General features: G+C 46.4%; 1 protein-coding gene across 3 annotated transcripts in view; it reads right to left on the minus strand.

Moving 5' to 3' along the window:
* Window positions 1-5,071: 5,071 nt before the first annotated feature.
* LOC149327444 (uncharacterized) overlaps window positions 5,072-21,465 on the minus strand; it is a 43,162-nt gene continuing 26,768 nt past the window's right edge. For 2 of the 3 annotated variants that reach the window (XM_089562422.1, XM_089562421.1), the window contains exons 7-10: window positions 19,967-20,045; window positions 15,284-15,363; window positions 14,344-14,436; window positions 5,072-5,271 (exon numbers count right to left, since the gene is read on the minus strand). In XM_089562422.1, the coding sequence (XP_089418548.1) occupies window positions 5,170-5,271; window positions 14,344-14,436; window positions 15,284-15,363; window positions 19,967-20,045 (354 nt within the window). In that variant the 3' untranslated portion in view covers window positions 5,072-5,169. The remainder of the gene's footprint in view (window positions 5,272-14,343; window positions 14,437-15,283; window positions 15,364-19,966; window positions 20,046-21,465) is intronic. The other variant, XM_089562423.1, reaches the window with a different exon arrangement.

Raw genomic sequence — 21,465 nt, forward strand, 5'->3', positions numbered from 1 at the left:
TCGTGTAAAAAAAGCAAACCATCATAACGTAAAAGAATATTCGCAAGCACTGTATGAATCCATCCTTGATTAATTGGAATTGGCTTATGAAAGCTTTGAGGGAACAAGTGTTACACAGTTAGGAAACATGTTCGAGGAACACCGTAAATGTTGTATCAATAGCTTCATACCCGATAAGAAGAAGCGCTTGAAGAAAGCAAATCGCTGGATAAATCGGCACATTATTCACCTAAAACGATGGCTTAAACGGCTAAAAAAAAAACTGACAACGACAGGTCTCGTCATTTAGCTATTTTATCATAAGTGTCTTCTTCTAACATTAAACCAGCAAAAAAACGTTACTTTGCAGAGTGTTTTAAACAAGTTATTCGAAATTAACCCCCCTAAATTTTAGGATCACGTTCGAACTTCGCAGAAGCAAATAAATGAAATCACTGTGCATAAAAACGTGATTAAGTGTCCTAAATCAATTGCTATCCCTTTCAATACCTACCTTCATTCTGTATTTTTTGAAGAAAGTGCCATTGAATATGTTTTTGACTTTCTGCCTGAATAATCAATCACTGTATCCTATAAAGGGGTTGTTGAATCCCTACTTCTGGTTGATGCCAAAAGTTAGCATGGTCCAGATGACACACCATACGCCTTCTTACGCCGTTATGCTGAATCATTAGCTCATTTCTTAACAAAAATTTTCTGTTTATCTTTATCGTCTTTTTCCTTGCCCCCCGACTGGCTAAAAGCCATAGTTGCGCCTGCGAATAAGAAGGGAAACCGCGCGTGTTTAAACAATTACCGTCCGATTTCGTTGGCGAGTACCTGTTGTGAACTAATTGAACACATTATCGCTAACCACATACATGAAATATTAAACTTTAAAGTCTCCAGTCTAACACGGCTTCAGGAAAGGTTTTCCTACTGTGATGCTGTTGGTTACTGCTATTCATAACTTCAGTTCCGTATTAGACAAATAAGGAGAACTGAACACAATTTTTTAGACTTCAGCAAAGCGTTTGATGAAGTTCCCCACAATAAACTTCTTGAAAAACTTAAATTAATAGGCGTGTCCCTGACCTCGGTAAACTGGCTTGCTTACGAAATCGAACTGAGTTTGTGGATATTGGTGGAATTTCTTCCACCTTACTTCCAGTGACCTCTGGCGTTCCCCAAGGAAATGTGCTGGGTCCGCTGTTATTTTTGATTTATGCAAACGACATTGTGTGTTCCATTGATAGAAATGTTAAAATTGGTTTATTTGCCAACGACTGTATGCTGTACGCCCCAATGAGCTCTGTGGGTGACCAAATGTGACTGAATGATGCTCTTCGCAAAACTGTGGCCTGGTTTGACAGATCAGGAATGGTCTTCAGTTCTGATAAGACAGTGCTTTTGCGCATGACAAGGAAAAAAAAAAACATCCTATTCACTTTAGTTACTCTGCTTCGGCACTACTATTTCGGAAGTCGAAAAATCCACATATTAAGGTTTTTTAATAAATTCACCTCTCAACTGTAGCGACCATGTTCATTACATCTGTTCATCATCATCAAAAAAACTTGGACTTTTGAAACACAAGCTCAAGGGAGCACCCAGTCACGTTAAGCTATTAGGCTACAACTCTCTTATTCGGCCCAAACTTGTGTATGCGGCTTCTATGTGGGACCCGTGCACCAAAAAAGACATAGCAAAAATAAAAAACGTACAAAGACGGGCTCTGCGATTCATGTACAATAAATTCAAGAGAACTGATTCCCTATCTGCTTCAATGGCCGCCCTTATGCGCCATTTAAACCCAATACAATTCAATTTAATGGCCGCCAACGAAATGAAACGTCTTCATATAAGACGGAAAACTGCTCGACTAATATTTCTTCACTCCTGCAGGGAAAGTTTGGAATTTCTTATTCACCTTATGTTGCATCTTTAACCACACAAAAAACCCCTCACCAACATACCCATGCCCTAACAACAAATTTCGCGTAAACAAACTCGTTTAGATTCTCATACTTTGCGCGCACAATAAGCGAGTGGAATGCACTGCCTGACGAGATTGTCTCAAGTGAGAGTTCTGAAAGGGCTCTTAGCAATGAATTTTGATGTGGAAATTGATGTGCAATGTATTTCTTTTGACTTGTTTCGCTCATTTGTGTCATGTGTCAAACTTTTTTTCTGTGTACTAACTTTATGGCGCTTGTAAATATGCCTTGTTATCTGCTCTTCCTGCTTGGACCACATCAGGTCTGCTGTATTACGTAAACGAAAATAAAATACATAAAGATAGATGGCTCTGCCTTGCTCAGCAGAGCCCCGGTGGCGGTTCTGCACAAAGCAGCTTATCGCAGCACATATCTGATAAGCTTGAAATTTTGAGAAGGTTTCAGACATGATTGTTTTGAAATTGAGATGCGTTGGTATAATGAGGTTCTTTTCCAGCTTCTCATAGTTGCGGGCGTTTTCCACGGCAGACACCTTCCCATCCTAGTCCCTGTCACAAACTTCGGCGCATTTTTGAAACAAACAACGAGAAAAACCACCGCGCGCACGGCGTCTCGCCAGCGCGAGCCGAAAGGGGGAGAAGGAAAACCCCTGCTGAGCGCGTAGCTTCCTCTCCCCTCCACCACCGCTCACCGACACGGCGTGCGCCGAGGGAATGAGTCATCCACGCCGATTTCTCTAGAACGTGCGAGTCGTTTCTACTGTTAACCGGGGGAAGAGGGGGAAGCCTTGCGTGCGCTAAGACATGTCCCCCTCCTCTGCACTCGGACGTCGGCGACGGCGCCACGCTAGAACACACTCGAATCTTCGAGATGCGACCCCCGACCTCTGACCAATGGGGACGCGCGGCCGGTGAGAAGAAGGAAGGGAGACACACTGCCGATGCTGAGTGTATGTGCGCGCCTACTCTGGCGCGTAGAACAAACAGACGTGGAAGTGAGCCTATAAAAGAAGGCGTTGATCGCTATCAGATTAGTCAGTCCGGACCGCCGTTTAAGCTTCATCGAAGCGCGCCCGTTCGACTCCCGGGGAAAACACCACTAGGCCAGCCACGGACCAACGAGGCAACGTGCGCCAGTCTGCGGGACAGCATCGTCGTGAACCTCGAGTCGTCGGATTGTCGCATGGCCCGGTGAACAAATTGTGTTTTGTTTGTTTGCCTCTCTCGTGTGTTAGTGCCCTTTAGGTGCAATATTGCCTTTGTATTGCATTGTCTCTCGAGTTCAACTTTGAACGAGTTGCATTGTTCTGTTAATAACTTAGTATGTGTCTGCACTAGTGATTGTGAAATCCTGTGTATCGTCTCAATTGCTCTATAAACTTTGTTTTGTTTGTGAACCTTTGGCTCCGACCCATTCTCTGGCTTGCGACGAGCGAAAGCTGGGCACCGAACGCCCAAAAACCTCTTGTCACTTGGTAGCTGGTCTCCGCTGAGCTTGCCACGCTGAGTCGAGGGCATCTCCTTAGAGTCCGAGAGCGCTACCCCCACACGCTCTAAGGGTGTCTGGGAGCTTCACGCGTAAAAGTGCGCGAAGTCTGGGTGACAGTCCCCTATGTGCAGCCCAGCGCTAGTTGTCCCTTCTCTTGAGCAGTTCTTACTGCGGTAGTATCTTAGTGTCGATATTTGAATGCATTCAATTCAACCGGTGAAAATGCTTTTCCTGCCGCGTTTGCATGAAGTCTATTTGCAATCAATTTGTCTTGCATGATTGCCTCTATTAGTGTGATACTGTCCTTACGTGCTTTCATGACTTTGTACCGACAGTGTGTTCGCGTGCAGGAAACCCTGTGTGACCATGTTCCAGAATCATGGGATCGTCAGTCGTGAGCCAGTTTGATGACTTGATGGCTCAAGGTGTTCATTACACGCTGGAAGGTACAGACCCTGTCAAAAGTGTACCTAAGCTGTTTAGCGGGGGTCGCTAGCACATCTAGCAGTCCAAAGTTTGGGAGCATTTAGGACGCGAAGCCATTCATTCGAGAAATTACGGTAGCTGAGCATGCATAACGAGACATATAGCTGGCCTCACAAGCAAACCCCTTGCTCCGAATACTTTTGACTGGGAGTCCACAGAGCCTGGTGCCCATATACACATTTTCGTCTAGTGTGGCACCGCAGTTGGGGAAGTCAGAAAAGGGACGAGATACAGGACACTGCGCGAATGTGTGACGAAAGAAAAAGTTAGACTCTGTCCACCCTAGAAATTTTAGGCTGTTTTAACACAAAGGCTACAAACTACCCAAGCTGTCTGAATACGCCGCTGAAGAGAAAATAAAACAGGCGAACGGTGAGTCACGGTTAAGCGCAATTGAGAGCTGAATGCTGTGCCACACAAGGATAAGAAGCATTTATGCGAAGCCGAGATCCTTGTCTTGCCGGAAAAAGAGAAATAGCTTCTGGCAGCAGCGCGTTAAGCTGCGAAAGTAATTAGCAAGACCACGGGCGTGGCCCAGGTCGAAAAGCAGATGTGGGCTATATGGCACTACACGCTGTAGTAGGGCAAAAAATTAACCCTCTTTTGTGCCAGCTGCAGCAATCTTATACCCGAAAGCTTCTTAATCGCATCCAGCCACCAAATTTTCGGGCCGCTCCCTGCTACTCTTACCTTCTTTTAGTATCCTGTCCGTAACCCTTACAGCCATCCATTATCTTGTATTCGCATTACGTGCCGTGCCCAAGCCCATTCATTGTTCCTAATTTCTACTACGATATCATTAAACCACGTTTGTTCCCTGACCCACTCTGCCGTCTACCAACCTCTTAACGGTACATATCGTTTTCCTTTCCATATCCGTCCTACGATGTGAGCCGACAGTTTCTGAATGCATTTTAAGAGAACACCTCCACACGACGATGCTACGGAGTAATTTTTGTTGCCTGTGTGCTTGTATGCGTGCAGTGAAATCGAATTAAGTCAGCATTTGAGACAGCATCATGTAACGGTGCTGACGATCCTACGTCCAGAAGCTGAAATGACATTGGGTGGACAAAAAAAAAAGTAGTGCTTGTGGAAAATTCAGAGTCGAGATATACCTTGACTAGGCTTTGTAACAAGCAGAGATGGCATCGCGTGTGGAAGGTATTTATTCGAATATTTATTTGCATCTGTAGTGCGCTGAAGGCGAGGATGTTGCCCCGTATTTAAGAGTTAAAATTGTATTTTCAATGCCACTTTATTCAGAGCGAAGAATCTCGGCTCCCTTGCAGTGTGGTTCTCGATTGCACTTTCCACGGCAGCACCATCCGAGTCGCTGTGGTTCAGCCCGATCGAAGAGCTGTGGGACCAACGCCAAATATACAGTTACGTAAGGTTCTCATGTTGACAGAAATAGCAAAAGTTATTATTTCTGGCGTTACTCGATTGGTAATGAGGAGCAGCGATTATAATATACTGATTGTCCACTGGAAGAGTATGTATTTTACAGAAATATGCATTTTTATTGACATGGATATAAAAGGAGATTGTGTGATTCCGGTCCCGGCTACTCCTTTTCACATAATGATACTAAAATACCTGAACTTTGAACATAACGTTCAACACAGTAAAGCTACAACACACGCAATTCCCAGTACAAATAACGCAATGAGTAGGCCAGATATCCAACAACATAAAATATAAAACCAAACTAAACGCACTCATATTACCACATGAAATAAAATGTGGATATACTGTAAGCAATGATAAGCTCTATACAGAGTAAGCGGTATAAAACCCCCAAATACAAGAAATGAAAGAGAAACAATGAGCAGTAACAATAACAATATCACATTTATCAGCGATACGATAGAAACGCACATAATCATTGCCAGGAGTCTGGAGAGCATGAGCCGAGGCGCAGAATCCCAGAATTTAGACAAGCACTATCTAGTTCTTCCCCAGGAAGCCACTGTCTTCGACCGAATATTTCACCGCGATATTTCACCCGTTACTGGTTTGGTTTATGTTTTGGTTTATGGGGTTCAACGTCCCAAAGCGACTAAGTCTATGAGAGACGCCGTAGTGGAGGGCTCCGGAAATTTCGACCACATGGGGTTCTGTAACGTGCACTGACAACGCACAGTACACGAGCCTCTAGAATTTCTCCTCCAAAGAAATTCAACCGCCGCGGCCGGGATCGAACCCGCGTCTTTCGGGTCAGCAGCCGAGCACCATAACCACTGAGCCACCGCGGCGGCGATCACCCGTTACTGTCGCACATGTGCTGGCTATGAATCACGCTTGTAGAGATAAAATGGTTCCTTCGCGATCAAAGCGACTACATCGCCAGAAAGGAGAAAACTTTTCAGGGAAATTTGTTAGTTTTGTAATACTACTACTATCAGCTATCTGCTATGTTACTACTATTTGACTACTATCTGCTAATAACACTTATACTTCAGCCATACAGAATGAAATTTGTAAAGAGCGGACACTGGGCGAAATATTCCCCTAGGAAATATGTAAAGGATTAGCTTATATCCCTTCTGTTTTTGACGCCGCCAGCGTTAGCACACGTGGGCATGCGCGCGCGCGGGAGGCGCGGGTGTGTAGGCGCGCGGGCGAGCGGCGACAGATCATACGGGTTACGGGCAGGTGAGGTAGAACGAAACCAGGGGCGCGATTACGAGTTTTTGTCTCAATTTTGAGACTCTGACGTCAAAATGACGACACCGCGAGTTGTTGACTGCGGTATCAACCAATTAGCAGCGAGGTTGTGGTGTCTAATAGTAGGGTTCCACCCAGGAAGCATTTAGTTGCGCAATAAGGGACCGTATACTAAAGTTTCGCTGTAAACACACAGTTAACTATCTGAAGAATGTTTTATTTCGCTAAAAAACTGTTTCAAACTCAACGACATGAAGCAAAAGAAGAAGCGTCCTCAATTTCGCAATTAAGTTTGCTCTTCAGTCACTTTTGCTGCCTCGAGTTTGCGCTGACGCGGGAAAAGCGTCGGTAGCGGCGGCTAGGCGGCGTGAGCTGACGCCTGATTCAACCGATTCAGCCTTATCCCTCCACGCACATATTCAGCCATCGATAACATGGCAGCCAGAAAAAAAATCAGCTGATTCGACGGCTGTCCTCTTTTTTTACACATTACGCAGAATCAAAGTACTGCGCAGACGTCTTAAGTGCGCGGAAAAATCTGTTTAAAGGCAGTGATTGCTATACGAGTCTGCCGAGAACAATTTGGAAGGAGCGCTTGGCTCGAAAACCGGCGAAGGCAGCTTTAAGGCAAGTTCACACTGGCGAGTTGCAATCGTCGCGCTAGTATTCTAGGCGACCGATTTCGGTCAATTAGTTACCGTTTCCGAAGTACATGTAAAGCGGGGAGGGAGCGTAATAAATCGATTTTAGCCTGTCGCGCGACCTCCGCGACTCGCCAGTGTGAACTCACCTAGCCTGCTATCGACGGCAAATGTGCTCAAAGGGCGATGCGTAGTTCTATTTATTTTTGTTCAGAAAATACCAGGCGACCATGAAAAATCACACTGCAGCAACTGCCGACACACGGGAGCAGACCGGTGCAGCTGCTGGGAGCTTGCAATCTCACTGCGGGAATTAAGAGCCGGCACGCGCCCGGTCACTGCGCCAACAATCACTCACGACGCCTCGTAACCAACTCATGCCGCCCGCTTCGGGTTAAGCACTTGACATTCGTGTTGGTGTTGTTGCCGTTCCGTTCCGATGATGCTCGGATGACGCCGCCGGGGATACTGCGGTGGCGAAAGTTTATGCGAAGCAAGTCCTCCTTCGCCGCTTCCTTGTTTTGGGGGTCTCGCCGGAAAGCGAGCACCTTCGGCGACTTAACTTTGACAGTGGTCTCCGCAACTCACCGCAAACACTTGCACAGTCGGTTGGGCTACGCCGACGTTTACTTCATTTCCTACGGTGTCTTGAAACTCACCGGCGGCGAAGGCGCGCACAGGCACTTGCCGCTCCACTGACCGCGCACTCACCCGCACACCTCCAAGTTCAACGGCGAGTTCGTCGCACAGCCATTATGCTCCTTCCTATGTCAAAACGTCGAAACAACTCGTCCGGCACGTCAAAACCGTCTTCATGCACCCTCTTACACCGCTGCTCGCGCGGCCACCGGCCATGTAAACAACCGCCATTTTCTGTCTCGAGCGGTTTGAGACCACTCGTTCCAGTCGCAAGAAATCGTCTCAATCGGCTCGCATAATTAGGTGAGCAACGTCAACACTTTTGGCACACTTATGACGTAAGCCGGTGACGCAAAAAACCAATATGGCCGCTGGTCACGACCGACCAATAGGAACGGGGCAAATGAGACACTTTTTGAGACACTTTCCGATTGAGACGATTTTGAGCGACTCGTAATCGCGCCCCAGGAAACGGTCGGCTGCACTTGTGAGCGTGCAGCGTCTTTGTACGCTCGCACACTCCGTGCTTTGGTGTCTGTCTTGGTCTCCGACGCGGAACTCGAGCGGTTTCTGGCGACGGCAAGGTGAGAAATGTTTTAAAAACTGCGTGCTCAGCAGTTTACGCTGAGCACGCCGGCCGGCGCAGTATGGCGCAGGGGTGAAAGGCACGCCTACAGGCTCGCTCCTTGGCACCAGCCGTGACACCGGTTCGTGCGCAGTTAGTGAAGAGTGCTCATATGCCTTGTGCGCTTGGCCTTGCCGTTCATTTCGCATTGTTGTGCGTTGAGTTGCTCGGGGACGCGAAGTTTTTATGGTCACCAACAATGCACTACTTCTTTCGAGTGATATTTGTTGACGGTCGGATAAAATATGTGGTTGACTTGAAAAAAATGGGCAAACAAGTCGTAAACTAGTTTTGCCACGTTGTCAATACTGGCGCGCAATTTTCAAGACTCCCCGGAAAGAAAGGTAACACATAAAAAGCTAAACAATTGAAACTTGTGCATGGAAGGCACCGTCGTGTACTCTAATGAAAACGGGCATTGCACCCGCATAGTGCGCTTTACGCTTTGCTTGTGCGCTTTGCAAAACGACTAAGAAAAAAAGTAGACTGGTAGGATTTTCTAAAGATTCTAAAATGTGGAGTTGGTGCTCCCAGCATTGTCTTCTGCGCCTGCGAAGACATGCAAATTGTACCCTCGCATTAGTTCTCAGAGCCCCAACAAACTGTGAGCGACTTATGGGGAGGCCTTGTTGTAGCCGACCGGGTACCAAAGCTTTATCGAACAAAACGCTCAGTGGACCTTGGAATGGTGCTTGTAGATGTCAGGCTGCACAAAATAACGTCGGGGAATCGAAGAATGCTCGTAAATCATTAGGAGGTTCATCTTGCATGTGATGCAATAATGCTCCGCATGCGAGGTTCGTGAAAAGCATGTTTCCTTCTTCATAATTTCGCCGCTTTTGCGCATTTTGCCCGTTAGCTCAGTTTTTGTGCAAGGTTTATGAGAACACCTGCTCCTAGTTTACTTTTCAGCTGAGGGTGCCCGGTGGTAGTGAGAGCCACTGCTGTGCGCCCCTTGGCAGTAGGAATGGACAACAAGAAGCGCGGAACGAAATTAGCGATGTGCTAAATGGCGATGCTACTATATTTGTTTTGGGGTTATATACAGCAAAATAACTGTTCATTTTACAAAAGCACCTGGTGTCTTTTCTGGACTGTCAATGTTTGACGAACGCCGTGGCCACCTGCGCTGATTTCTGGTCAAGAGCGCCCGGAATGTAATTTTCCTCTTTCAGGACCAAAAGTAAATAGAATAAGAATAAAATAAGAATAGAATAAGAGACCATGCAGAACAGGAATGATGCGCCACGTAGGCGCAGCAGGCCGCAGCGCATGCTAGCATTCAAACTGCGCACGCCAGGAACCGAAACCTCCTCACCCCGCCGCTTGGTGCGCTACAGTCAATTGGGCCACTGGGCCCTATGGGAGTGCCCGCTCTTTATGAATCCTCTCTGTGCTTCAGCTGCGAAGCACTTGTTGGCAAATGAATTCTGGCAGTACATAGCGGCAGCCAAAAGCGATTATTCGATGAACAAGAACTTTAATGCCCTTGGCGGTACGAGGCTAGGAATTTTGGGCAGCATAGACTCGTGGAAAGGGCATGTGTCTGCTGTGGTGCTAGCATATTCACACCCAAGAAGTTAAGCTGCGCGAAGCGAGCGCATCACAGACATTTTTCTCTCTCCCTATGGCTCAAGCTGCCGGATTTGGCGTGGCGTTCTAGCAGGCGGGAGAGGCTTGAGAGCGGCTACGCTTTCCTTTCGGCTACCGCGCGTCCCTTCCACGCGTCTGGACAGCTGAAATTCTGCTCCCCATAGCACGAAGGGCAGTGTGTCGCTGCCTGTCTAATAATTAATGTTGGATGCTTTGACTGCCAGTGTCACAAAATTGAGCGCATTTTTGAAAAAGAAACAACAGCGCCGCTCGTATACCACTTTCCGGCGCATGTCGTAAAACAGGGAGAAGGAAACCCCGGAGAGCGACTAGCCTTGCGTGTGTGGCTTCCCCCTCCATCACCCCTCGCCGACGCGACGCGCGGGAGGATTGCGTCAGCCATGACGTCGAACCTTCTCGACTGTCGAAGACGTTTCTATGAGGGCGTAGCCTTTCGTGTGCTAAGAGATGCTAAGAGCCTTTCGTGTGCTAAGAGAGATATACCTCCCTCTTCACTCGCGCGTCGGCGGCGGCTCCAGGCCCTAAAAATCTGTAAGCAACTCGAAGCCACTCCCGGTTTCGACATATGGGGTCGAGCGCACGGCGCGAGAAGGAGAAGGAGACTGCACAGCCGATACTATGTGCATGTGCGCGCCTGACTTGGCGCGAAGAACAGAGAGACGTGGAGCAAGTGTATATAAGAAGGGTGTTGGCCGCTGTCGACTTGCCCGAGCCGCCGTTTAAGCTTCAGAGAAGCGCGCCCGCTCGACTCCCGGGAAAACACCACTGCGCCCAGCCACTGTCCAACGGGGCAGCGTGCGCCAGTCTACGGGACGGCAGCTTAAACCTCCGTCGTGAACCTGTGGTCGTCGGACTGTCGCAGTGCCCGGTGAACAAATTGTGTTTTGTATGGTTGCCTCCCTTCTGCGTTAGTGCACTTTAGGTGCAATAATTCCTTTGTATTGCAAGTGTAACATTGCACGAGTTGCACTGTTTTGTTGATAACTTTGTATGTGCCTGTACTGCTGATTGTAAAATCCTCTGTACCGTCTCATTACTGTATAAAGTTTGTTTTGCTTGTGAACCTTGGGCTCCGACCCATTCTCTGGCTTGCAACCGGCGAAAGCTGGGCACCAAACGACTAAAAACCTCTAGTCACTTGGTAGCTGGTCTCCGCAGAGCTTGCCACGCTGAGTCGAGGGCATCTCTCTTTCTGAGACGGCTACTCCCACACATCCTAAGGGTGTCTGCGAACGCACGCTACTGCGCGCGAAGTGGTGACAGCCAGCCACAACTCTATAATTGTAACCATGCGTCTGAGCGCAAAAAGTTTAAATGTATTTAGCGGCATTTACTTATTTGCAAAATCATGAAATTATTTAACACATTTGATTACAACCGCGAACACCGCCGCTATGATCGGGAAAGAATCACACTTTCATCTCAGAAGGCATATTTTTGAAATGTACTCGAAGTCATCGCACATACACGATGTATATCTGCAATATTACCGAGTTGAAGTTGTCAGTTTATGTGCCTGATGAGCGATATGTACTTCAATTATTCAGTTGCTCACCTTCTGTGCAGGCTTGTGTACAAAGGACCTGTTATAAATCTCATATATGCGATTCTCCACACTAAATCACATTATGTGAACTGAATTTGCCAGACTCCTTCTTGCTTGTAATGGCGGGGAGATGGTGATGCGAAATTTGTTTAAGAAGATGTGGTGAGCCGCATTCTACATTTTTAGACTGTAAGCTATCTCTCGGGGTCTTCTGGAAGTACTTGAACGGTACGTTGAGACAGTGGGGACAAGAAACAAAGAAGCGGTGAACCTAAAAAGGGCCTTTCTTGTAACAAGCGGAGCAGCGCAACTGCACGAGGCCAAGAGAAGACAAAGGGGGAAACACGGCGCTTTGCATCCTTTTAGCCTCGTACCATTGGGCTGCTTCGATTCTTACTATGTGTAACAGACTCGCCCGTGAGTTTATGTCCTACAGCTTTATTTCTACTTGCTTCGTTCTGGCCGGTAAGCTGTTTTTGCGTCAAAAAATTGGCGCAGGTTAAGTGGCCATTACATCTGGTACAAGCATATCAAGTGATGTGTTGGTCACGGTGCTTCAGTGCATGTGTCCTAAGATGGTCGGCGCCACGTGAATAGTGCGAAAGCTATGCTGGGCACAATTGCAACTCCACACCGGCCTGGAGCCGTCCATATGTCTGAGGAATTTTGAGAATTCGCTTCATGGTTGCTTCGGGGCCGTCTGTTGAATGACGTAATTCAATACATTCGGTTCCGGCCTTTTGACTGGCCCCTTTTTGTGCTTGTGTACGCGAGCACAGACCCTAAAATACCGAAGAAATTGCTGAGGGAAGAATGATATCCAAAGGAGAAGACGCCGATGCTCATGTTCATAGGGACGGATTTGATTTCAGGTCATAGATGGAAAGTTAACGCAAACCTCATTCTTTTTACGTTAAGAGTCCCGTGTCGCAGAAAAGCCGATGTCGGCGGCAGCGGCGTTGGCCGCGAGCGAAAAATCCCAGCAGCAATAATAAATAAAAGAAAGTAGGAAATCGGTCGAGCGGGAGCTGGAACCAGGACCTCCCGGAGTCGGGAGACGAACACGCTAACCATTCCACCACGCCAGCTCAATGCTTTGGAATGAACAAAGGCTCGTTTGGGTTTTCTCTAAGAAGGGTGCGTTAGAGGCATGTACTGTGGTGTATATTAGTAATTATGAGCATTGCAATTACAGAAGTCGCGGTTAATCGAGTAGCTAAGCACGTTTACGCTACTTTGCCTCTTCCCTTGGCGCCCACGTAGCGCTGTCAGGCGGCGTCCACTAAAATCACTCCCTCCTCCTCGCAATGTATGGCACTGTCCCAACAGATAGCGCGCGACGGCAGCGCCTCCCGCTCGTCCCCTTCGGGCGCAGTGGGGCCGTGCCGGGACGCAGGAATGACGCGGTGAGCGGCGAACAACGCTGCGCACATCCAAGACGCGTTCACCACAAAGCTTGCGGCTTGCTGGCCGCTCGTTCGGCGCGGAAGCAATGCTGGCGTTCGTGGCATTGCAGTTCGTGGCATTGCACGATGTACCGACGAACTATGACTGCAACCTGAGTTTAGGCGAGAAGTGAGAAAGAAAAGGAATGGGAAGAGGAAAGAAGAGAAGGCGCTGTCGCGTCTACTCTTAAGGCGAAGCTTAACGGAGGGAAAATGTGCGTTATAAATTGTTCGCTAAACTATTTTATTATCAATAACGAGTTGGGAGGTGCACAGGAACCAAGTCTTCAGCGTTGTTTTGGAAGTCACATACAGTGGCACCCCTGGCAACAAGGCATAGTCGGTGGCGTGTGGCAGTGCGTTGAATATAAAAACTTCTTTAACATTTGTATTGTATCAGTCGCGCATGCACACTTTTGTATGGGCCTTGTCCAGCGTGATATCTGTAATACGTGGCCGATATCATGCAGCCGCCTGTAGGCTATATATATATACCAGCAAGCAATCTCGAATAAACCTCCTTCTTCTTGTTGCTTTCACGCTGCTTGTTCGTTGTTGGACGCCGGAACAACGTTTTTCAAAATTTAACGACCTGAGAGGGTTAACTGCTGAGCTAGTTGATTTTAAGACATAATAAACAATTTTAAGTGCAACGGGGACAACACACAAGAAAGACGACAACACGAGCGTCCGTGTTGTCGTATTTCTTGTGTTGTCTCCGTTGCGCTAAAAATCGTTTATTAATGACCTGAATTCGCATGTTGACATTCAGATGCACTGCCACCAACCAAGTTTCTTTACGCCCCATTTTCATGCAGAACACGGCATTTCGTAATGTCTGCCTACATTCATATGCGACTTCCGCGCGCGGATGTCAGTCCCACGATCTTGGGCTGACTTGCCGAACGCCGAATTCATTCTGGCACAGCAGTGGATAGAAACAGTGAGGGGTGTTACTCTCGTGCATGGTCTCACCGCTGAATCATGCTGTAAAGCTGTTCTCTGCGTATGTGACAGCAGAGCGAATGCGCTCAAAAGAAAACGACACAAGAGACGGGCACAGTGTGAGTCCGACCAGCATTTACCGCTTCATCTCGGAACGCAGCCGATTAAGTACAACACATTCCGCCCTAGAAGTTCCGTGCTCTCTCACTCCTCCCCCTACATGAAAAATAAACTAGTCACACCATGGGCAAACAAATTAATACAGGAAGTTCCAGCCGCAAGGTTCTAAAACAGCCAAAATACTTACAAAGCAGGAGTTGTCGGTGCCGTTGCCGTAGTTACCGAAGAACAGCCCGCCATCTTTTTCGCAGTAGTAACGACAATCGGAAAGCACAATTTTCTGTGGAAATAAAGACAAAAACATTTGTCATTTTCATATATCTCTTCTTGCTAGGGCATGTTGAGGCTGGTGACATGCGCAGCTTTCCTTTTGTTGAACGTTTCCGCGTTAAATTCCAATCCTGACAATAGAGATTTTGCACGCTCTAGAGTTATTTCAAGCACACTTTATCATGAAAAAAAAAGTTCGCGGTGGTCAGAGTAATAACCTATTGTGAGCTGATATTATCTGCCTCTACGACGTAATCAAATTTCGACAATGCTACAGCACTAGGTGTGCAGCGCCAAGTTTATGAGGAGCGGATGGCCAGTAATCCAGACTCGACATGCGGTCTTTAAGTGCATGTGTGCGGCATAATGATAACGTGGAAGTTGAAAGTGGGCGTTCGTCTCTTAAGCAATTCCTTTCTCTATGTCTCCTTTTTTGTTACCTGTCTGGCATAGTTTCCACCACACAAAACACTCCAGAAAGTTTTTTTTTAGTTTTGTTTAAATAGAGTTGACATTTAAACTTAGAAATTCTCCTATGCATAAAGAATTAGGGTGCTTCATTTATCAATTTTTTCTTATAGACATAACAAAACGGACTTCTGAAATCTTTTATTCCACAATATCTATAATTTTAAACTGATTTTATAGTAGAATAATATTGCTTCTACTGAATACAAGCCGCTGTTATGCTCAGTGTTAATCCAAACTATCCGCAATTACACTAATATTTCTCTTCTCAAGACAAGAATCAGGCATCATTTGGAATGTAAAATCCTAGTGATATCAGCTGAATCTCAGACTCATGACAAAATTTATCATGCAAGCGTTCCAAGAAAATAAAGTTTCATATCACTTACTGTGGAGTTTTCCTTGTCTTTACATCTGTGGTATTTCTCAGAAAATATGAGCCGCGCGGCTGCCCCAAACTCTGGTTCCCCTGCGAAGTCAAAGGGTGCCGAAACGCAGATCCCTTCTGCTTGTAAAGAGTAGAATGAACGAAACTCACACTTGATCTCTAAAGAAAAACTGAGGGAGGGAACAGGCACCAACAAAGCGAAAGAATGTGGTGTTATAGCGGGGCCAGAAATATGTCCTTCCTCCCTCCCCCCCCTCATCCCTTCAGTATATTTCTTGCTTGCGGTGCCTTTCAGGGACTAAACAATATTCATTCGCAGTATTATATTGCCACTTCACTACAGTATTTATTATCGATTGCTGTCCCGGCAAATAGTGTAATGTTGCTTGAATTCAATAGTATATTCTTTGACACACATGATTTTAAATTGTTTTATATTTCTCCAAACAGTTCAGAAGCCACCATTCTCAGAGCCTGGACAGCTGTAGCTCACAAGAATGCAGAGAAGCGAAGCTAGAAGCAGAAAGGAGATGGAGTAACTTTCTACGGCACCACTCAAGCTCTGATCATAATGCGTTTGCCCCGGAAAGCATTCACAAATAATTGTCCACCCAGGAAGAGAACCATAGGAGAAGACTATTAAGTTCCGCCTTAAAGGCATGACAAGAGAGGTTTAATGGATTATTGCCCCCACATGCAGGATTGGTCATTTCGGAATTTGCGTTCGTATATCCCTAAGAGTCGACATAGCACTCCAGGAGCAGTGCTGCAGCGGCTAAGCGATGCGTCATTGCTCTGCGATGGCCGATGATGCCGCTAGAGAGAACAAGGTAATTTTTTTTTGAGCAACCTCTCGTTACTAATCATTAATTTAACTGCCACTCGCCACGGTGGCCAGTTTGCTGCCGCTACAAGGTCAGGTGACTAATGTGGCCCACCTCTGTTGCCTCTCCTGAAATTTTTCGCTTACAACACCGAGAAGAACGATGACGAAACCGCCGGATCTTTTAAAGAACGGCAGCCTTAACACTGTCGCATTAATAGATCGCGGGCGGCACTAATAATGGTAGGCGGACAGAAAAGCCTTTTGGCGTCGCAGAACAACCCTAACAAACTGCTCGGATATCTACGACGTAATCTGTCTTCCGCCCCTATGTGACAAACATTGCTTGTATGCAAATCATTAGCCTCCATATCAGAAGTATTGTTTGTATGCAAAGCTTTAGTCCTTAGTGAAATTCCGCCGAGCTTGCCCAAGTAACTCCCTGCGAGTTCATTCTGAATAATTCCACTCCATTCATTTTTCAGAACTACAAACAGTCTGCCAGTATCTGAACTATAAAGCACACCTTAAGTTTACCGTCACTTGATTCTCACAGTTAATTTTCTCACCTCGGCCCATTCCGCAAAATAAGGCTCCGAAAGAGCCACCAGCGCACTGAAGTCATCGCAAATATGTCTTATCGAGCTGTCCTATCATTCTGTCGCGTTGATTACTCTCGCAAACACAAATTTTTTTCTTGCCGTACAGAACGCTGTTTCCTAAGTTTTATTTCACGCACAGCTCGGGACTTGCATCGCCCTTCCCGACTAATAACGTTCATTTAACACCATCCACATTTCAATACTACATCGTCTAGCAATGTACAATTAAGATATAAGGCTTGCTGTCCGCGCTGATCGCGCGCATTGTCGCACTAAATTCGCGATGTGTTCAGAGGCGTTATCAAAAATATCAGTGCTGCGGGCTATATTTGAAATTTCTCCTGGACATACTGGGAGTGCCTTTTCCGGCCTAGAAAAAGATCGCTTTTGGAACACACGATATTAAGTGAGCCATGGGGAACATATACGGTGCGTCCAGCAAGTTGTACGCTTCTGTAACTTTTTTACTTTCTCATTCTGTGGAATATTTTACTAACGGACACTACAGCTGAGTTTTCTTTGCGAAAAGAGCATGAGATGAAGAAGAAAATAATTGATGCAGAAAGGACTTATATATGATTATATTATTACAGATTCCGCGATATAATAAAGCGCATTCTGCACGAAGTGCAGCAATTCGGGAATAAATTTTGTTGGCATCATTATAAAATTCGAAATTTATTTCCTGTATTTACCAAGTCACTAAAATCAAGATGATAGTTTCAAAACATTCAACCTTTAGACAACATCTTAGCATATTAACACACTAGGAGACATCGAAACTGACGTATATGCAGCGATATCAAAGCAATCATTAAATATCGTTTTCCCTGCAATACTGAACCACTTACCGAATAAACATTTATTTTCTGCGAAAGAAATTCCAGCCAGCGTTATTGTGGTCGTATTATTCCTGCCAATGTTAGATTTCAGAAAAAGAATGTGGTTTCTAAATTCCAGCAAAATTTTATCTTGTTTCCTACATAAAACCACATGTATTAGGGATGCTTTTTGTGGAAACATAAAACTGCATTGAAACATGCATAACTGAGCAAGAATGACAATGCAAAATAAAAAAAATAGCAGTTTCTTGAAAACAAAAAAAACATTGTTTGAGAGATCCAGTCATGCCATGCCCTTAAACTGAATGACTCTAATACCTGCGCTACCAAAACACCGCTGTTATTTTTCTGCTATGTTGTCTCAATGCATCACCTAGAAGCTGGCGGCGTGTCTTGAAATAGGGTACCATTATTCGTAAAAGTGAAAGCTTTTCACGCAGGTATTTAAGGGCGGCATACAAAGAATTCGCTTGAACAGGCACCAGGGTACAAGGTATTTTTGTGTTAGCGGATTCAAAAGCCGCCAGGGCCGCCGAGAGGCCATGCGGTTCGGTTGCCTTAATGACGGCTCGAAATTCGTAGTTGTAGATCGCATTCTTTCATCAAACATTCCTGCTCAACACTCTTTCGTAATAAGCTGATATAAATGGTTTGCCTTCTATTGTCTTTGTTGTGGATTCTTCATGCATGTTCACAGTTTTAGACAGATGAAACTTCTTCTAGATCGCTTTGGGTACTCATTCGCATTTGCTGGGCTTCTTTCTGTGCTTTAGTATTCTTGCACTTCAAGGACAGCTCCATTATTGCTTTTTAATCTCACTTTAAAACCCGCCGCGGTGGCTCAGTGGTTACGGCGGTCGGCTGCTCACCCGAAAGACGTGGGTTCAATCCCGGCCGCAGCGCTCGAATTTCGATGAATGCGAAATTCTATAGGCCCCTGTACTGTGCGATGTCAGAGCTCGTTAAAGAACCCCATGTGCTCGAAATGTCTGTAACCCTTCACTATGGCGTCCCTGATAGCCTTAGTCGCTTTGGGAAGTAAAACCCCATTACCTAACCTAACCTATCTTGCGGGATATTTTGGTTCGCACTGTGTGGATGTGAAGTACCTCAGAAGTAGTTGGTCCAAGTGGCGAAAAATAATTCGCAGTTCAGTGCAAAAAGTGAACGTGTCCATAAAAGTGCCCACAAGAACTGCGATTATTCAGAAAATAGACAGCTAAGAAAGTTTAAATGCAATGTACATTAAATGGTGTAGGGGTGCGTTTATTAGGCGTCCTCAAGATACCGAACCGCCGTGCAGGATCTGGCAGCGTAGACGGGCGTAGCCAGCACCAAGAGAGCGGGGCAACTTCGTCGTCGTCAGGCGCAGCGTAGTGTCGGCGCATAACTTCGTCGTCGTCAGGTGCAGCGTAGTGTCGGCGCATGGCGGTAGCGGAACCTGTCACAGTTGGCACACTACAGTTTCCCCCTGGCGAAAAGGAGCCAGCCTGGCGTATTAAGGGGAAGGAAGCACAGAGGGGTCGTAGTACGGCTTCAGTCGGTTGACGTGGATGGTTTCGCCGCCACGGCGACGCAAGTCCGCAGCGGGTGCAACGGGCTCAACAATATAATTGACCGGAGAGGTTTGCTTGAGAACCCGGTAGGGACCATGATACCGGTGCAGCAGTTTCTGCGAAAGGCCGGGAGTTGTGGGAGGCACACAGAGCCACACAAGGGACTCGGCAGGGTAGGAGGTAGAGGCCGCGGAAGTGTCGCGGTCATGTTTTTGCTGCCACTGGGTCTGCGTGGTAAACGAGCGAGCAATCTGACGGCATTCTTCGGCGTACCTGGCAGCGTCGGAGAGTGGCGTGGACTCGGAAATGTCGAGCCGGTAGCGAAGAAGAGTATCTATCGTGCAGGGGGGCTCGCGGCCGTACAGAAGAAAGAAGGGAGAGAATGCAGTCGTGGTTTGTGTCGCAGTGTTATATGCGTAGGTGACGAAGAGAAGAAGGGAAGTTGCCCCGCTCTCTTGGTGCTGGCTACGCCCGTCTACGCTGCCAGATCCTACACGGCAGTTCGGTCTCTTGAGGACGCCTAATAAACGCACCCCTACAATTGGTGCAGGTGCTGGGTACGTCCCCTACAATGGTTTGAGTTCAGAACATAGCCAGTGTTTTATTTTGTGGTATGGTTCGTAGGTACTTTTAATTTTGCATCATCAATGTCTAGTTGATTCAGCTTTTAAATGGTTTCTTCTGATTTCTAATCGGTTATATTTCAGCGACAAAATCTTTGCAAAATTATTTACTAGTTATAAACACGGCAATTACAAAATGAAAAAAAAAATTATTTCGGCTCCTTGGTTACTGCAATGGTTTTTTTAAAACAATATTTGAAGGGAGTAGATAGGTGGAAAGGTTCGGAGTTTTACGAACCTAAGTCTTCGTGTCTGATGCATGTGCCACCTTTGCAGATTCCCGGGCTTCCAATGCGTTTTCCCCTTTCATTTGTTTGCTAAAAAAAGCAGAAGACAAATGGTCAACAATGACGTTTCCAGGATACTCCATGTTTAGTCGGTGTAAAGGCGAGGCCTTCTTAAAGGGCTTCGCTCTGCCCAAGAAAAAGGGGCATCAGTCGATAGAACGGTTGTCTGCATTCTTGTTGGTAATGTGGACTGAAGGGTGAATGAAATATGCTTAGCTAACGTAAGAAACGCGTCCGCAGCAGTCGTTGGAGTGCGCCGTAGAGTGTTGCTGGTGTGCGCAATGTCCTAGCACTGACCGATCTAGAGTAATGAAAACTTTGAATAAAGTAAACCTGTGGCGTCACATGCATTTATAACTGCAGTTTCTCACGCAAGGATGTTTAAAAGACGGCACATTAGAAAAAAAATGTGAAAGGACGTCTGCACCCCTCAGGAACGTCCTTCATTATGCTAATATTAGAGCGCGATGAAGTCCGTCCCGTACCTGATACAGGAAAAATAGACCAGGACGTTCAACAAGACTGAGGCTGTGCAAGAGCCGTACAAAGGCGCAAAATACAGTTCCGAAAATTCTGCGTATTTTCAGTCGCATAACGAGACAGTACATTTGCAAAAAGCAGCATGATGCCATCTACTTATCTCAAGCCATGAATTGTCGACTATGAACTATACCTCCGGATGAATCGCAGAGAAATAAATCAACTTGAGTAACCGATACCGCTACGCGCAGAAACTTGTCTTCAAGAACTGACTTCAGGTTCGCTGCGAGAACAGTCGTATTGTTAGGAGTGAATGCACGTTCCATGCTCAGCAATTATATTCATCATCAGCCTGACCACGCCCACTGCATGGAAAAGGCCTCCCCCACGTACCTCGAATTAACCCTTTCCCCTGCCAGCTCCATCCACGGTATCCCCGGAAGATTCTTGATCTCATCCGCCCACCTAGCTTCCTGCCGCCCCCCGCTACGCTTGCCTTCTGTTAGAATCAATTCCTTTGCGTTTAAAAACCAGCGGTTATGTTGCCTTCGCATTACATGTCCAGCCCAAGCCTATTTCTTTATCTTGGTTTTGGCTAGAATGCAATTAAGTCGCGTTTGTTCGCTCACAGACGCTGCCCACATCCGGTTTCTTGACGCTACACCTAACATTTTTCTTTCTCCATTAGTTGTTCATAACTTGAACTGAACCTATTTAGTTACCCTCCACGGTTCTGCCCCATAGGCGAGTACCGGTAAGATACAGCTGTTTCATTCTTTTTTTCTTGACGAATACCACCAAACTGCCGTTAATGATCTCAGAGGCATGTTAATTTTTAGCCCCACCATTCAGCTCTACCTTCATTGATCATGCTTTGCAGTTCATGTCCCGAGAGACTCAGCAAGGCAATGTCATCGGCGAATCGCAGATTACTCAGGTATTCTCCATTAACTCTTATCCCCAACTTCTC

The sequence above is a fragment of the Amblyomma mixtum genome, chromosome 10, assembly GCF_055824585.1.
Source record: "Amblyomma mixtum isolate Tamu chromosome 10, ASM5582458v1, whole genome shotgun sequence".
Lineage (NCBI taxonomy): Eukaryota > Metazoa > Arthropoda > Arachnida > Ixodida > Ixodidae > Amblyomma > Amblyomma mixtum.